General features: G+C 44.7%; 3 protein-coding genes across 5 annotated transcripts; 2 read left to right on the forward strand and 1 right to left on the reverse strand.

Annotated features, from left to right (window-relative positions):
* The first annotated feature begins 1,163 nt into the window (after positions 1-1,163).
* Positions 1,164-7,929, forward strand: man2b2 (mannosidase, alpha, class 2B, member 2). Of its 2 annotated transcripts, none has more exons than XM_026162164.2 (19): positions 1,164-1,644; positions 1,739-1,885; positions 2,021-2,126; positions 2,489-2,661; positions 2,753-2,868; positions 2,972-3,149; positions 3,702-3,900; positions 4,030-4,220; positions 4,371-4,542; positions 4,700-4,839; positions 5,410-5,663; positions 5,770-5,961; positions 6,106-6,349; positions 6,429-6,539; positions 6,627-6,819; positions 6,973-7,119; positions 7,208-7,320; positions 7,425-7,542; positions 7,640-7,929. In XM_026162164.2, the coding sequence occupies exons 1-19, from the start codon at positions 1,510-1,512 to the stop codon at positions 7,738-7,740; spliced, it is 3,030 nt and encodes a 1,009-aa protein (XP_026017949.1). In that variant the 5' UTR covers positions 1,164-1,509; the 3' UTR covers positions 7,741-7,929. The 2 variants fall into 2 exon arrangements, with proteins under 2 accessions (XP_026017949.1, XP_026017950.1); XM_026162165.2 differs by having other exon boundaries at positions 4,703-4,839.
* A 248-nt stretch (positions 7,930-8,177) lies between these two features.
* Positions 8,178-13,566, forward strand: LOC113018790 (uncharacterized). 2 transcript variants are annotated; one of them, XM_080290923.1, is made up of 9 exons: positions 8,178-8,556; positions 8,877-8,948; positions 9,027-9,098; positions 10,097-10,290; positions 10,531-10,600; positions 10,716-10,881; positions 11,147-11,344; positions 11,518-11,606; positions 11,944-13,566. In XM_080290923.1, the coding sequence occupies exons 1-9, from the start codon at positions 8,542-8,544 to the stop codon at positions 11,980-11,982; spliced, it is 915 nt and encodes a 304-aa protein (XP_080147049.1). In that variant the 5' UTR covers positions 8,178-8,541; the 3' UTR covers positions 11,983-13,566. The 2 variants fall into 2 exon arrangements, with proteins under 2 accessions (XP_080147049.1, XP_026017955.1); XM_026162170.2 differs by having other exon boundaries at positions 8,182-8,556; positions 11,518-13,566.
* LOC113018791 (protein FAM43B) lies at positions 12,363-16,921 on the reverse strand. The gene is made up of 3 exons (XM_026162171.2): positions 16,676-16,921; positions 14,380-15,090; positions 12,363-14,168 (listed from the first exon to the last, which is right to left on the reverse strand). Exons 1-3 carry the CDS (start codon positions 16,689-16,691, stop codon positions 14,083-14,085), a joined length of 813 nt encoding a protein of 270 aa, XP_026017956.1. The 5' UTR covers positions 16,692-16,921; the 3' UTR covers positions 12,363-14,082.
* Positions 16,922-17,587: the final 666 nt, after the last annotated feature.

Raw genomic sequence — 17,587 nt, forward strand, 5'->3', positions numbered from 1 at the left:
TTAATAATAATCAGTCTATCAGTCATGGATTGGCCTCTCCAGATGCTGGACCTCAACATCGTTGAAGCAGTGTGAGATCATCTTAACAGACAACAGAACAAAAGGCAGAAACATCCAAAGAAGAGCTTTAAATGTCCTTCAAGAAGCCTGGAGAACTATTCTTGAAGACTACTTAAAGAAACGACAAGAAAGCTAACTTGAGGCAACTGCTGTTGTGATTTAGCGCTATATAAACAAAATTGAATTGCGTAAGAGTGTTCAGGCTGTGATGAAGAATAAAGGTGGTCATACCAAATAGTGACTTTCAAACTCATTAGGATTGTACAAACTCTGTTTTTGCCTTTATATACTGTAATTCCATGTATGTTTGCACAATAACTTACTGAAGCCGTTTCCCATTTTCGTTGCAAAATATAAAGAAATGAGGAGTGTTTTAAGACCGTTGCACAGTACTGTACTAGAGAGAAAATATAACAATAGCGATCCCCTTTACTCTTAAGATATATGTTGTAATTCATGAATTTGTATGTACAGTATGCAAGCTGTACAAACAAGCTGATAACAGCTCACACTTACCCGCAGGCTGCACATCTGCCTGGTTGATCCCTGCCCGGTTCATCTTTTGGACTTCTCCTAGCAAGGACAGAATAACAGAGCAATTTGGGTAAATCTGTTAAAAAAAAACAAAAACAAAACAACAACAACTTGCAGCTAAAGTCACTGATATAAACAATTTCCTTTGTTTTTTTAAACACTACAGCTGGTTATTACCAGTCTTTACTGTCTTCATGTCCCATGTATGTCAGGACGACAGCTCTCCATGTACCTGATAAGGACTATATTTGTCTTAGCTGACATAACTTCCTTTAAAACAGGGAAGAAATGTAGCAGTATTAATGTAGTAGCTGGATTTATTCAAGTCAAATAATGTTCATAATCACCTTTGACTCTTAACGGGCGCTCTAACTGAATGTATGTGTTAGATTACATGAGTTACCTCAATGGCACTCTTTATGCTAGCTAAGCTAAACAAACCTACACGGACTGCTTATCATTTGTGGAGTAAAATGACATTTAGCTCAGCCGTAACTAAGGAGAATTGTAAACGACATTAGGCCAGGCTTTCTAAACTAATTGTGTAACTAAATGAAAGCAAAGAAAGACAACTTACTGTACTCGTCTTTGTGTGTGAGGGGGTAAAAAAATATGGGGTAAAACGCAGCAGCAACGGCCGTCACAAACCCTCCAAACACCAACATTATTTTCGTGTTTTTAGACATTTTCTCTGCTGGGTAGAAAAATATCGCTCTCACCTCCAAATGTGCGCACTGTTTACACTGACTGCTTCCGGTGAAAAGGTCACTGGTGCCTTTAAAAAAAAGGCGACACGACAAGTCGGCGGTTTGGCCTGTCTGGGCTTCCGTCGTCACAGTCACATGCCGTAGCACAACAATAATAAGGAAGTCAGCCAAGTTATCTAAGCCGTCTTCTCTCGTATGGGATTCAAAGATGGGATTTGTAACGGCTGTCGTGTTTGCTGTTTGCTGCTGGTTCTCGCATGGAGTGGCAGGACAAGAAGAGCCGATTCAGACGTTTGTGATCCCTCACAGTCACATGGATGTTGGCTGGGTGTACACTATCCAGGTAGGTGTCTTTAACCCGGCTAAAAAGTTGAGATGCATATAACGCGCAGATTGGGCTTTAATCTGGGTAAATGTGTTTATAAATGTGAGTGCAGGAGAGTATGCACGCCTATGCAGCTAATGTGTACAGCAGTGTGACTGAGGAGCTGTCAAAGGTTAAAGAGCGCAGGTTCATCGCTGTGGAGCAGGAGTTTTTCCGTCTCTGGTGGGACACCGTGGCCTCGGTCACACAAAAGAAACAGGTGAGGATATATATTCACGGCTACGTGACTATGGAGGGTACACGATAACGCCCCAGAAATTAAACATCCCAGCTGTTTTCTCTTAGATTAACCCTGCTGTGGTTTTTGTGCAAACTCCTCTCTCTTTCTCTCCAGGTACGACAGCTTATCAAAGAAGGTCGTCTTGAGTTCATCATCGGAGGTCAAGTGATGCACGATGAGGCTGTAACTGACCTGGACGATGACATCTTGCAGATGATGGGTAACGCCACACACTTCCTGCTCCTTCAGTCCACAGCTGCAGCAATAACATACAGTGGTTCTAAAGATGTGAACAATTCCTGTTAAAATATCAGGTTTCTGTTGTTAAAATAAAAATAAGACCACAATAAACCATCACAAAAACCTGAGATTTTAACAGGGGTGTGCACAGTTTAGTTTTATTTATTTATATAACACCACAGTCACAACAACAGTCACCTCAAGGTGCCTTATATTGTAAGGTAACAACCCTAGAGTAATAGTGAGAAAACCCCAATGATCAAGTGACAGCATATAAGTAAGCGCTTGGTGACAGCGGGAAGGAAAAATCCACAGTAACTGAGAACCTCCCTGCTGTTTCAGAGGGTCACGGCTTCCTGTATGAGACGTTTGGGGTGCGTCCTCAGTTCTCATGGCATGTGGATCCTTTCGGAGCCTCTGCCACCACCCCTGTACTGTTTGCCCTGGCTGGATTCAATGCACATCTCATCTCTCGCATTGACTATGACCTTAAGGATACCATGCAGAAAAACAAGGTAGCGCAGCATAAAAACAACAGTCACATGGTCGTCTCAATCTGTGCTCCAAATATTTATAGCTAATCTAGTTTTATGTTTTCCAACACAGAAACTGCAGTTTGTATGGCGAGGCTCTCCCTCTTTGAAATCACAGCAAGAGATCTTCACTCACACCATGGACCAGTTCAGCTATTGCACTCCATCCTACCTGCCATTCTCCAACCGGTGCTTCATTTTTAGCTTCTCTGGTGCCTTATGTTACATTTGTGGTCGTCATTAATACGGTATATCTTTAATAACTATTCTTGTTCTTCCTCTTATGTCTCAGGTCTGGTTTCTATTGGAATGGAGTTGCCTTGTTTCCGGACCCACCTAAAGATGGAATTTACCCCAACATGAGCCTACCTGTGACCAAGGAGACAGTCCATGCTTACGCCAAGACTATGGTGGAGAACATCAAGCAGAGAGCAGCGTGGTTTAGAACTCATCATGTGCTTTGGCCATGGGTAAGTCAAAAAGAACTGTAAATCATCCACCCGCCCATCCATCCATCTTGTATCAAATCCAAGTAACAATCTTAAGGGATGAAATGCAGTTCGTCTAAAGCCCCCAAAAAAGGCAAGCTCCAAAAAGTGAGAACCTCTTTGTAGAAATGTTAAACTTTGGGTTAGAAGCATATTTAAAGCTTGCAATACAAAACTAAAGAACTTCTTTTCTTGTTTTTAAAGATGTTATCTGACAAATAATGTTGCTTGGTGTGGGTAACGGCACCAATAAACCATAAAAGAAGCAATCTTTTATTTGTTCAGAGAGACTATGACCCTAATCAAGCTAGATATTGTTAGCTGATGACTTACCACTTCACTCTCTTTTCCAAATATGATCTGTTACAAAGAAAAAATGGGAAACTTCAAAACGAAGTTTCAAAGTGGGACTCTACTGTGGAAGTGTCCATCTTTTATATACAGTCTATGGTAAACGTATCTAAGGTTCGGGACAAAATGTAGGAGTTAGTTTTGTGAAACAGCCTACTCACATGTGCGATCGTCCCGTTTTAGGGCTGTGACAAGCAGTTCTACAACTCATCAGTACAGTTTAACAACATGGACCCTCTGATGAAGTACATCAACCAGAACAGCAAAGAGTTTGGGGTAACAGTCCAGTACGCCACTCTGAGTGAATACTTCCAAGCCATCTACCAATCAAATCTAACCTGGGAGGTGCGTGGGAGTGAAGACTTCCTGCCATATTCAACTGGTAACAAATCGATATCCTAACACGAAACGGTGAAGAGGTCCTCTTCACATAAAGTACTGTGTATTTGAAAAGACGACACGCTGTCTCGTACAAACTTCATGTAAATTGGAAATGTGTCGCACTTTTTAGAGCCCTACCAGGCGTGGACGGGGTTTTACGCCTCCAGAAACGTCCTGAAAGGCGTGGCGCGACATGCCAGCTCAAAGCTGTACGCAGCAGAGACCCTCTTCGCCCGCTACCGAATCAGTTTCCCAGATGGACCTGTGGCCAAGGACTGGGCCCTGGACAAACTCGGAGCGCTGCGCTGGGCTGTTTCCGAGGTACTCCTGAAAAATAGTGAAATAACAAATACTGCAAGACTTTGAAGGTCCAATAAATATATACGGATTAGAAGGCAAAGCAATCATCATGCTAAATACTTCTCTGTAATTAAATTTGAACATTCAGTTTGGAGTGGTTTGGTATTCCAGGTGCAGCATCACGATGGCATCACTGGCACGGAGTCTCCCAAAGTGGCTGACATGTACCAGCAGCATCTCCTGCAGGCCATGATGGGAGCAGAGGAGCTCCTAGCTGCTCTCTTTCTGTTGCCCCACAACCTCATGAGTCCCAGCACCCTTGGCGAGCACTACCCTACAAAAGGTTTCAATAATCTGATATTTCTGCAGTGCTTCCACTTTAAAAAAAAGAAAAAGTTTTTATAGTAATTAACTGAGCTAAACAGAGCACTTTAGCCAGTGCATGTCTTCGCATGTAAAAGTCGAAAAGGAAGTAAACTGCTCATCGATTTGCTCTGTAGCAGATGTTGATCAGGCTTTGGAGCAGCATGTCATCGTTTATAACCCTTTGGCGTGGAACATCACCACAATCGTCAATGTAACCGTGACGCAGCCGAGCGCTGCCGTGTTTGATGATGATGGACAGCCCGTCCCTGCGCAGGTACTGTTGTTTTGATGGTTTCTTTATATGTTGATAGGTGAATGGGAAATATGTACAGAGATTTACAGAAATGTGCAAACATGCATGAAAATGCAGTATATGATGGGGGGTATCATCACTTTTACAATAGATGGAGTACATACTGGTCCTGATGCATCTCTCGGGTGCTCTAAAAGGTCTTTACTGGGGTTTTTGCATATTTCTTAAGGATGTAATTTCCAGATACTCTTCATCTTGCTGAAAGCTTTTAAGGCCTTTGTCCTGCATTTATTAGTTTCCTCACATTCTTTAAGATATCAGGTTGAGATGTGCCAAGTTTTCTGCTAATATCTCTTTGAGGAGTCACGCAACACTTTTGCACAGTACCGTATGTTGATAGTAAACAATGCTAAAGCAGAGTGTATCAGTACCTATAGAAGCATCTGCATAGCTAAAGCTGGCAGCATCAGCCATCAAGTCCTCTTTAATTATATCAGACCAACTAAGAGTCAAGTGATTAATTTTTCCTAAATGAGCAGTTTTATCTGCATTTGTATGTATTAATCTCAACTCTTCCCCTCTCTCTTTCAGATCCAGGGGTCAGCACACTCCAATGCGACCTACGACCTTTTCATCGTAGTGGAACTTGGAGGCCTTCAGTACAGGAAATACTTAATTAAATTCCCAGAGAATTCCAAGGCTTTTGAAGCTAAGGCCGCTTCGTTCGAGAGACGCAGCGTGAAGGACCGGGCGAAAGCAGGGAGGCGACTACTTCCTGTTCTCAGCGAATGTTACGAACTCTTGTTCGACCAGGACACCAATCTACTGCACAGCATCACCTATCTGTAAGGGTTTAAGCCTCCATCAGTTCATAACTCTTGTTCAGCTGTCATACTTCAATGAACAGAAGTTGTTTTCACACATTTCTGCAACTCTTTTCATACACGGCAGTGAGGAGAAAAGGAGAGTAATGATCACACAGGATTTCTGGGAATATGATGCCAATGGAGACGTAAAAGCAGGGCCAATTTCTGATAACTACATCTTCAGCGCTAATGGTTCAGCTGTGCGGGCCTACAAGGCTGTGGAAATGGAGATAATCCCAGGGAAGATTGTCACTGAGATCAGGCAGTACTTCTACAGGTGAGCAACAGTGACGAGTAGTTTATCATCTATTTACGTAGGTTATATTTTTTGTTATGGGAGTTATCTTGCTCTTCTCTTACTGCTAAAAGTACCACTAGTTGTTATGATCATGCTCACATTTTGAAATCTTCCGTGTTCTAGAGAGGAGAGCGATAAAGACTACGCCTACTCCATTACCACTCGTGTCCCAGAATGCTTTGGGACCAAGCTGCCGTGCCACAGGCTGGAGCAGACCTACTCTCTGGGCCCACTCAGCCTCAACACAGAGGTCGTACTCAGGACCAGCACCTCAGTGAAGAACAACAGGACTCTGTACTCGGACGACAATGGCTATCAGATGATGAAGAGGACATACAGGAAATTCACAAACAACACTTTAGCACGAGTAGGTGTTTTCAGGAATGCCTTTCTTGAGACATTCTAGCACAACATGTCGAATAATCTATATATGTCACGTTTTGCAGAACTACTTCCCTATGGTGCGCACGGCTTACATTGAGGATGACCTCAGCAGGCTGGTGCTCGTCAGCGACAGAGCTCACGGTGTGTCGAGCCAAACTGACGGACAGCTGGAGGTATAGAAAACAAAAAGACGTGCAAACAAGCTGGCCGTGCAGCCCCTTCACCCAGAAGGCAACCTAACATCTCATCTTCTGCTCCAGGTCATGCTCCATCGGCGGCTTTGGAACAACTTGCAGTGGAACCTCGGGTACAACCTGACTCTAAATGACAGCTCTGTTGTGAGGCCCACGCTGTGGATGATGCTGGGCTCTGTGAGTGCCACCTCAAAGCTGTACCAAAGGGAGGCAGTGCAGCTGCAGCACAGACCTGTCGTCATGCCCATAGACCAGCCTCGTAAGTGCTTACCACATGCAGTGGTGGGCCACTAGTACAACCCTGCGAGTCATCATCCTCATCTGTGGTTTTCATTGTCACGTCAGTAAAATGTCCATACAAGCAGCTTAATTTCAACCTTTCACACCACTTCTCAAACTCTTGTACACTCAGAGAAGCCCTGGCAGGTGAAGGAGCCCAAGCGTGGTTCTCTGTTGCGTTCGGTTGTTCTGCCGCCCAACCTCCACCTGCTCAGCCTCAGCGTCCCCGGGTGGAACTACTGCTCCAATCACAGCGTTCACCTCAGCCACATACAGTCAGGTCAGCTGTGAGAAACTGTGGGCTAGTATTTATTACCGTTTTGCAGATTTCCACTGTTTGATTTAATTTCCGTGTGGCCTGCATCCAGGTAAAGATTTGCACTCGCAGCCAGACTACGATCGGATCCTGTTGAGAATTATGCATCTCTTCGAAGAGGGAGAGGACCCCGAGCTTTCGAAGCCGGTCACCATAAACTTAAAGGTGCAGATAAAAAGAAAATTTAATACTGACAAATGAAAAAAGTTGAGATTTTCATTATTTTTTTTTTACTCTTGTTTATTTTGTTTTTTTACAACGGTGAACAGGAAGCTCTGCAAGGCATGGGCGAAGTGAAGGGTGTGGAGGAGCGTTCTCTGACAGGGACCTGGGATGTCACCAGTCTGCAGAGGTGGAAGTGGAAAACTGCAGATAACTTGGAAAACGGTGAGAAACACAGAATATATCTGAACTGATTCAGTTTTTATAAAAAAACAAAACAAAAATAATCCCTTCACCCATTTTTGCTTTCTCTCTCCTTCAGACAACAAACAGCAGCGGACGCGGGATGACAATTTCACTGTGACCATCTCCCCCAAAGAGATCAGGACCTTCTTTGTTCACTTTGTCTCCAGGAACTTTTAGGCTGAGCTTTCCTTTGTCTTCTGTGAAGATCACCAAGCTTTAGCTAAATCACAGCAGCACAATATAAAGCCTCTTTATCCTTTGCTGCACTGTTCACTAATGCTCTTTTTGCACATGTGTTGATTTGTTGATCAGATGTGAATTTGCTGTGCCTGTTGAATCAGAATAAAATGATTGTTTTGGTTCAAATGTCTGACTTCACTCTTACATAAGTCCTGTAGCCCATGTGTAGTGCCTTTGTGCGTTTTCCTCTGACTTCTGGCATCAACAAAATATTTCCTTCCAGAGAAAATGTCCAGTGCTTCTGCAGATCAGCAGTTCTGACCAACAACCGTGACTTTTTAGAGTCACTTAAATCCCCTTTAGATTCTCAGTTTGAACTTCAGCAGCTCACCATGACCATAACTGCATGTCTAAACCTATTCTGTTGCTGCCATGTGATTGGCTAATTAGATACTTACATATTAACAATCAGTCGAAAGGGTGTACCTAATGAACTGACCACTGAGTTAAGTTATTTTTGTGTGTTTCAAGCATCAGTTCTATAAAGTTATAGCTTACTTGCAGTACGCAGATACGGCCGCTAGGGGCTTCGTTTCCCCCAAATTGATGCTACTGACAGACCAAGAAAGGCAACACCCGCTGAAAGCCGAGGCTCTTTGTGCAAATCTAAGCGTTCATCCAGAAACGAAGTGGCGTTAAGCAGCAGAATACACGGCTCAATGCTGACATGCAGCAGCTTATAGAAACACAGCGTGCGCGCCTGTGAGGGAGACGACGACGTCCGCAGTTTGGCCTAAGATGAGCAGCTCCGGTGTGAGTATCGTTTACCTCACGATGAGCTGTGAGGGGTTTGTGAATCGGTGCGATTTTAGAGCAGCCCGATCCATGTTTATATCAGCATGCCACTCTTTGTTCTCAGCATGTGTCCGTGCTTTGACTCATTTCACAAACGGAGGGTTTATTGTCACTAATATTGATGGGGGTGCAGGGTGCTCCTGCAGGGTGAGGAGGAGGCGTTGCAAGTGTTGCTATGATACCAGGCAGGGAGAGGGTGCTGATGCCCGCTGGAGTGGTGCCGTCATTTTTATCGTTATGTTCAGATCGCTGTGCTGTCTGTGTGCATGTGTGAACAGAAACGAGAGAGGGAGCAGAAGAGGAAACTGCAGCACTTCCTCGGTGACCTTGCTTTGCTCGGATCCTTGCAGGTTTGGCCACACCAGCATGCGCGTGCACGCTCGGCTCACCTCTCGCAAAATCACAAAATCACATTGCTTCCTTTGCAGGGTTTTAAATACTTCCAGCCTTGGCTCAGGGGGAAAGAGGAGTTGCTGCTGACAGTTGTTAATGAGGATCTGGTGAGTTTCTGTAGAGAAACTGGGTGATTATATAGACTATACTGCCAAAAGGTATTTGCTCATCTGTCTTCACAGGCATATGAGCTTGAGTGTCATCCTGTTCTTAAGCCCTAGCATTTAAAATGATGTCAATCCACCCTTTGCAGCTATAAAAACTTCAACTCTTCTGGGAAGGCTTTCCACAAGGTTCAGGAGTGTTTATGGGAATTTTTGACAGTTCTTCCTGATGCACATTTGTGAGGTCAGACACTGCCTGGCTCACAGTCTCCTCTCTGATTAACCCCAACGGTATTCAGTCGGGTTAAGGTCAGGACTCTGTGCAGGCCAGTCAAGTTCTTCCACACCAAACTCTCTCATCCATGTCTTTATGGACCTTGCTTCATGCACTGGTGTGCAGTCATGTTGGGACAGGAAGGGGCCATCCTCAAACTGTTCCCACAAAGTTGGAAGCATGAAATTGTCCCCTCCACCAAACTTTAAATTTGGCACAGTGCAGTCAGACACCATCGAGTACCATCTCCTGGCAATCACCAGCCCCAGACTCATCCATCAGATTGCCAGACGGAGAAGCGTGAATCGCCACTCCACAGAACGCGTCTTAACTCTGCAGAAAGTTGGTGTGCAGAGGTCATTCGTTGAACCCGCTCTTCCACTTCCACTTTGTTATAATACCACTAACACTTGACTGTGGAATATTTAGTAGTGTGGAAATATCACAACTGGCCTGGTTGCACAGGTGACATCCTATCACAGTACCAAGCTGGAATTCACTGATCTGAGAGTGACCCATTCTTTCACAGATGTTTGTAGAAGCAATCTGCATGCCTAGGTGCTCGATTTTTACAAAATTCAATGGTTTGGATGGGTGAGTGAATACTTTTGGCAGTACAGTCCAAGTGAAACATTCACACACCTCCCCAGTCTCACTGTCTTATCTAGGGCACATCTATGACTTCTACAGCAGCTTTCTCTCCCTTTCCCTTTATTTTTGTTCGCAGGGTTGGCGTTCCCCAGGCTTTATGGTGTCCAGAGCCTCCTCCTACTCCTCCACCAGCAGCTGTAACAGCAGTGATGTCTCTCCCAGCAGCAGCTCTCCCAGTCTGACCAGCCGTAGCAGCTCCCCCCTGCCCGGGGAGCCTCCGGGCCCACGAGGCTCCCGGTCACATACCAAGACACAGCCACAGACTGCCAGGTGATTGACTGCAAGTTTGTGTGTGCGTGTGGATAGTAACACATATGTGCTTGGGTTCAGAGGGCAGCTTGGGTTGTTTGAGGCATTTTAAGAATTGTGCATCGTGGAAAGTAATCTCCTCCTAACTGGGTAAAAAATGATACGTGTAAGAGGATTTAGATGTGGAAGTATGAGTAGAAACTTCCTACTGGCTCTCCAGGTTTGCATGAAACTGATAAATCATTGGAGCTCTTTCTGCAGTCACAGGGAGGCCTGCATCGAGGAGCATCTTCTCCCAGCATCTCCCAGTGAAAGGGAGATAGCAGTACCCGTAAGTACCTGCAAGGAGGCGAAGTGCAGAAGCCAGTATAAGCGTTCTTCTCTTGCCTCTGTTATTTAAATTGCTCACTCAGCCTCGCAGCCCACACTTTGTCCCCCTCTAACAGGAGGTCAACTGCACTCTGTTTCTATTGGCCGGCTACGTCAAATACGGACGCCCCTACGCGTGGATACGCTCCAATCACGAGCGCCTAGTCAACATCGGTGGCACAGATTCGATGGTCAAAGACACGCCCATGAAACTCAAGTCCATTGCAGACTGGCAGACGCGAGGTATGGAAACAATGTGTGGAATCCTAACAGGAGAAAGTTATTGTTTCAGTGCACTGATTCAATAATTACACCATTTTCCATGAGCTAAATCAGATGCAGATGTGTCTGTGCTGCAGCTCGAGCCTCGCGGAGATCAGTATTTACGGTGGATTAGGGCCGTGGAAAAAGGCTCCTAGTGCTTTGGTTAATGCATATATGTTTATGTGCAGTGCATGACATCTCACAATAAAAACATCAAACTTTTCTTTCTTTTGTCCTTCGTCAGCAATTCGTGTGTGGGACGTTGTCAGTGAGCTGGTGTGCCTCTGCACCGTTCCCTCTCCGTCCAACCCGTTCGCCCTGGACATGCGTTACATCAAAAGTCTTCCTCTCGCCGAACGCTTTCTTGTCACGGGAGCTCTCCTTAACTTCCTGGAGATGTACGTGGTTTACGGCAACCGGGACGAGTTGCATTATGATAAAGGTGCGAACCTTTATCACTCTTGGTTTACTATACCAGCAGGTGGTGCTGTTTAGCTATATTTTAAAGGCATGAAACCTGAAGCCTTTCTCCTAACATACTTAGCTTGGATACATAATCATTTAAGAGCATTGCTGAGTGTCCGTGATGATGTTTTGTTTTGTTCTTCCTTTCAGTGGTGGAAGAGGTGAAGCCTCTCAGGCGTCTTCATGTACACTCCCTGCTCGAGTTGCAGCGACTTAGAGAGAGCTCCGGCAGCGCCGCGGTGCACGGCTCTTCTGCAGAAGAGTGATTCTGATTGTTTGCATATACTGTGAGCTACATCAAGCTGGCCTTTTATTAATGTAGGAACAAAAACAAAACTAAACAAAACAAAAAACTAGTAATCCTTGTGAGCCAAAAGCTCAGAAATCAGAGTGCTCTATGTGCTTGGTGCTTCTGTTTGCAAGGGGCAGCCAATCAAGAGAAAGATGGCTTAAAGGGGGAGGGGCTAAAGTATCTTGTTGGTGCAGAGGATGAGGTGAGGGGCTGCACGAAGCCTAGTATGAGAGAAATAAGGATTATTTTGAACTGTAAATCATGCCATGGTACAAAATAGGAAGGAAGCAGAAGCAGGCTATCGGGGAGCTCCGTATCATTAGGAAAATTAACTCCAAAATATATGGACTTCTTCACTTTTCCTCCAAAGTGAGGCATGAAATTCTCAAACGCTGCAGTAACCCATGCAGATGGAGATGAATCACCTTTGGTTGCAGGTGTCAGATATTAACAATTTTAAAGAACTAGAGAAATAACCCTGGGAAATGAGTCACATGACTAAAATTCTAAATAAATCCCAGGACATCTGAACGTGCTGCCCCGTAACCCCTAAAACCTTCAATCTCTTGCTCTCCACCCACTCCCACATACTTAAATCGGTTTTCTTCAGACCAAATATAGCATTTTAAAACTGGAAGCCTGGAAACAGAATGATTAATCGAGGGTCAGAGTAGTAAGAGTACAAAATGCACAGGCAAACAAATGCTTTATAAAAAACTTTTAATATTCCATAAAATACATATTTAAATATGTACGACAACATAAAAACAGAACACTCGTTAAATACATCTTAAAAGCAGGCACATCGACGCCTTTTCTGAGATGAGGCTTGTGCCGTTTGTAATTAAAAAGTCAGGTACATCATGTTAAAATTAACCGATAACAACCTGGTTGCACATCAGTCAGGAAAAAAAAAAAAAAAAACCTTCCCTGTTTAAAAAGAAAAGACATTTTTAGCTTCGTTTTGGTCAGAAAACAGAAAATGGAGTTAACAGTAACCTCTGGCTTCATCAACAATCCTCCGGCTTCATCAACAATCCTCCTGTCTCTCATGTTTGTAAACCTAGAGATAAAAAATTACCATCATGGCACAAGTTACGCAACACGGCACACGTGTGTGACCAGAACGGTCACTCTAGATGGACTCCGGCACCTTTTATGGCTTTTATTGATGTGAAGGAGCAATTTTAAAAAAAGCACGGCGTGCTGTTTACCGACAAGGCTGCTCAATATGCAAAGTCACGGGTGGACAAGAAGAATTTGGGGTTTTTCTAGGAAAGAAAGGCGCCGCCACCCTTCATCTCAAGTTCCCCCCCCTATTTGGAATGCAGGTGCATGGCCCGGCATTCCTCACGCAGGCTTCACACAGGAACACAGTGTTCCCAGTGTGGGGGACAAACAACCAGCAAGTCACTGCTGAGGCTTCCCCACCCCTCACATAAATGCTAATTATTTATTGCTAAAGACAATTAGGACCTTTTTTTGTTTTGCAGGTTAAGCAGAGACTTTTTAAAATTATTATTATTATTAACACCTCTATTCTGATAATGTCCATTTTCCCTCCGGCATGCATTACACTGAGAACTGACCTCATATCAATAAAACTTCAATTTCCTGAGTGAGATCATCTTAAAAAGGACTCGAATGTGCTCAGACTAATTATGCATATCACAGACTTGGTGGGGAAAGGAAAAAACAAACTAAACTTTACTTTGGTATGACATGCCCGCATTGTCTTAGTTGTCTTAAATTTGTTCATCCAACTACAAAAGTAGGAAAAAAAAAACAAAAACAAAAAAAAGAAACGCTCATTAATGGAACAGGCTGAAAAAGAAAATAACTACTTCATGACTCTGTCACATGTGTCACTTAAATATAAATAAATCTCGAAAAAGAAGAAAAAAAAAGGACTTCCAGGTTCTCGTGGTGCTTTTCCAGTTTTGCCGGGGGACTGTTTGGCCAAGAGCAGGTACTTGGTTGGTTTAACTGTCTCTTTCCAGCAGATCAAAGTCTTTGGTGGCTTCAGCATCAAACAGAACATCAAACAAGCCCAAAAACAAAATTAAAAACCCATGACAGACAGTTTGGGTATGTCCCAGTCTAGTCCTCACACAGCCTTGCGGCCTGTCACAGTTCAGTATCTTGTGCCCGGTTGGACTCTGCGCTTGCAAAAGTCCAAAGGCAACTCTGCCCAGTCAAAAAGAAAAAAAATCTCCTATCTCCAAGTCCTCACTGATTACGGCAGCATCCACCCATGACCAGTTCTTATATCCAAATATGGACCTTTCTCATGTCTCATTAACATCCACTGTGGTCTTCATTGTATTTTTCAATCAGTCGCTTCCCTTCAGCGAGGTTGTCAATAAAGTGGTCCCACATCTGACCACAACAAAAAAAGAAAAAAAAGAAAAAAAGAACAGGTTTCAGTTCAAGCTGTCAGAGGACGATCCTCTCCTGGTGATTGTTCTCATGGGGCTGCGGGATACAGAGCCTCTCTTCCTCCAGCGAACTGTGAAGGAAAAGGACAGAGTCAGGGATGTTGGCTTGGCTGCTGCAGCTGAATTATCAACAGTGAAAGCCAGCCTCTAGACAGGCCTAGGTTGTCATTATCTGAGAGAAGCACACTGTGTGATTGTTTGGGTAAGTTGGCACCAAATAAGGCTAGCTTGAGTTTAAAGTCTTCCTGGTTCAACTTTTATGTGGCAGTGCTGAATTCTCACCTTTTCCCAGACCGGCTGGCAGCGTGGAGCTCTTTGCTTTGACTTGAGAATTGGACGAGTCCTCTGCAAGTTTTCCTTTCACCTCTCCCGACGGCATCGTGGCCACGCCGGTCTGCTGCCAGTCGCTCATCGCCCGCTGGAAGGAGAGTCCCAGACAGGCGGTCATGTCCCGCGCTCGCTCCGCACGGCTGCACCAGAACACCCGACACTGCAGCTGCTGCCCCCGGTGCTTGCAGATGTACAAGAAGACGTTGGGCCGGTTGGTGTCGGCGGCGCAGTACGCAATGTCCTGCAGGTAGGTCTTCGTGAGCTGCCGACCCGTGCTCAGCTCTTTGACCTCGACGTATCTGGGCCGCACGACAAGGGCGTGGTCCTTCCTGAGCTTCTTCCCGTTCGCGATACCCTCCAGCAAGTGAGAAATGGCCTCCTCTGCTTGCTCCCGGTCCAGAGAAAAGATCTTTTCCGTCCCCAGGTAGTGCACTTTGAACAGAGGGTCGCCGTGGGACAAGGACTCCGTCTGGTCGCGGCGGAATCTGCGCCGCAGCTCGGCGGGCGAGTTCTTCAGGGTCTGCATGAGGTGGAAGGTGCTGAGGGACATGATGCGTTTCAGGCTGGGCTTGGAACTTTTAGTCGTAACCGGGTTCTCGTCAGCGCGTCTCCCAATCTTCCACCCTCCTTTAAATGGAGCGTGGCTGCATCCACTGCTTTTATCTGAAATGAGGCAGACGAAGACGGTGACGTTAGCAAATCCAGAGACGACCGATAAGCCGAGCAGGGGGTAAATCAGGCAAAATGAGAGGCTATGTACTTTCTAATAAATTAAGTAACAAAAACAAGGTTGCACTTATGATGCAAAAAGAGACAAGTCATCACAACTCGCAAATGGGAAAGAGACAAAGTCACCAAACAGGTTTGGTTACAGAAGTTGCACAGTCAGTGAAGTATTCAGTCCCTACAGACAGACAGCACCCATTAAATATTTACAGACAGGTTTGCCTTGGGCTTCGCTGTCACTGTACTCTTAAGAAACAAACACAATGATGGAACTGGAAACGTGCCAGAACAAATGGAAGATTACTGTAAAAAGCTAAAGTGACACAGGCAAACACTAGGGCCATGTTCAAAACGAACTGTGCATTGCAAACTCAATTACACCACTTCTGGAGGACTTAAAGGCTTTTGTGATCTTGCAGAGAAATAAAAAATAAAAAAGTCTTATGCAACCACATCTGGCCACCCATTGTCTCTCCTATCCTACATACCGACAGAGCTGCCTGCTCTCCATTGTGTTGCTCCTTATATTTTTTCCTCTCCCTTTTCTTGGCCATTCTTTCAACATCCTAGCTCCCTCCTCAGAAGTGACTCGCACAGAGAACCGCCGACTGTTCTAAGGTGGTGGCCATTGTTGCTCAAACCCCTGCGCAGGAAACAGCTTTGCATCCCCCCCCCTAAGCATTTTTCCCGCAACACAATGACATGCTTATGAAAAGTGTGTCATCTCATGAAAGAGCTGCAGGTTCAGCCTACAGCACAGCAAAGGTAGAGCCCAAACCTGCAGGTTTTGGTACAGTTACATATGACCAGTGCACACATGGACAGGTACAGTTAATTGTGTGGGTCCACACACCTCCACACACACACACACACTTTTGCATTTAACCGAAGTCTCTGACGCACAATCAGAGAAATGTAATCCCAAATTTCCATCCAGGTAACACTTCACGTGCATCAGAATACACTGTCGTTTTCTCGTGCACGCAAATATAAAACTAGCTCATGCAAATATCTACAATCTCTGGAAGTGGAAAGAACATTTTGTTTACATTTACCCCGAGCATGTGAGCCTGTTTATTTCACGCAGAACACGTTCATAGATGCCCGGAATAACCCTCCATCCAAAATAAGTGGCACGTACGCTTTGTGATGCTTTCGTTTGTAGAAAATAAGAACAGAAGACTGTCAGTAAGCAGTTGCTTCAGTTCTTCGCTCAATACATCCAAGCCGAATTGACAACCAAAATCTAAAAGATGATTGAAAATAACTCAAAGTTAGCGTGCGAAGTGAATATTATTAGAAAAAACGAGATAACTCTAAAAGAGCTGATTTTGCTGCGGGGTTCGGCTAGACCCGACGTGTCTCCAAACTTGGGCTTAAAACTTGCTGAGAAAACCCTCCTATATTTGCTCAGCAGATATTCCCAGCAGAGTTTCAACACCTATCAAACTGTTGTTGTTTTCTATACATCGTTTAGAGCGCTACACGACAACCAAATTACTTGTTAGGACGTGAAACTTACCTGGCTTCAGTTTCATGCAAACGACGTTTTGGTGCCGCTCAGGTGAACCGTAGCGTCCCGTGATCTCGGGCAGGTGAAACTGCAATCCTGCACAGAACTGTGCGGCTGTCTGTAACCGCAAAGCAACTCCGAAGCTCCTCTCTGTTTGAACTCTGTGCGGTTAGAGAACTGACTGACTGACTCGCACCTCTCTTCTCTGCTCTCTGAAACGTTGGATGAGGCGAGCGCCCGTGGGACCGCCGTTTTTAAACAGCGCAGGCGCGAGCACGTCACACGCGAACGAGCGTTTGCGTCCGAGCAGAGCGGGGGTGCTGTGGTGGGGGCCACAGGGCAGTAGCGATGATTTATAAGAGAGGGATTTACAGGCAAGACGGGGCGGGCAACAATAGACCCGCTTTCACTTACTGGAACTGTTGTCTTAATTTATGACTTATTTACATTTTCACTGTAGTATCAGGGCGGTCAAGTACCCTGGATTTTCTTTTATATTTTTCTCACAACGGGAAGCATTGTCATTTTTACACACACTTCTCCAGAAATAATAATATTTTCACATTATATAGAATATGGGTGACAACAATAAAAAAAAAAGCTCTACAGTGCACAGAGTAATCAAAAGCAGCGTTATTTAACCAGGCAACCTGATCCACTGACCCAGTTTGTTATCATGCAAATATAATCCTGCACATTTAGTCGCGAAATGTGGAAATTAATGATCTGATGATCTAAATTTCCCTTTTTTGGTCCAGGTTCTCACTTTTAGAGAGCTCCTTTCGTCCAAGTAAAGGTCAAACATCCATAGATATTCAGTTTGAAATAGGTATTTCACACAGCTTGTTTTTAATTTTAATTTTATTTCTGTCAGTCTTGCCTTTTTCATTTGCTGGAATCTAGAGGAAGTGAATGAGGACA

This window comes from Astatotilapia calliptera, chromosome 3 (assembly GCF_964374335.1).
Source record: "Astatotilapia calliptera chromosome 3, fAstCal68.1, whole genome shotgun sequence".
NCBI lineage: Eukaryota > Metazoa > Chordata > Actinopteri > Cichliformes > Cichlidae > Astatotilapia > Astatotilapia calliptera.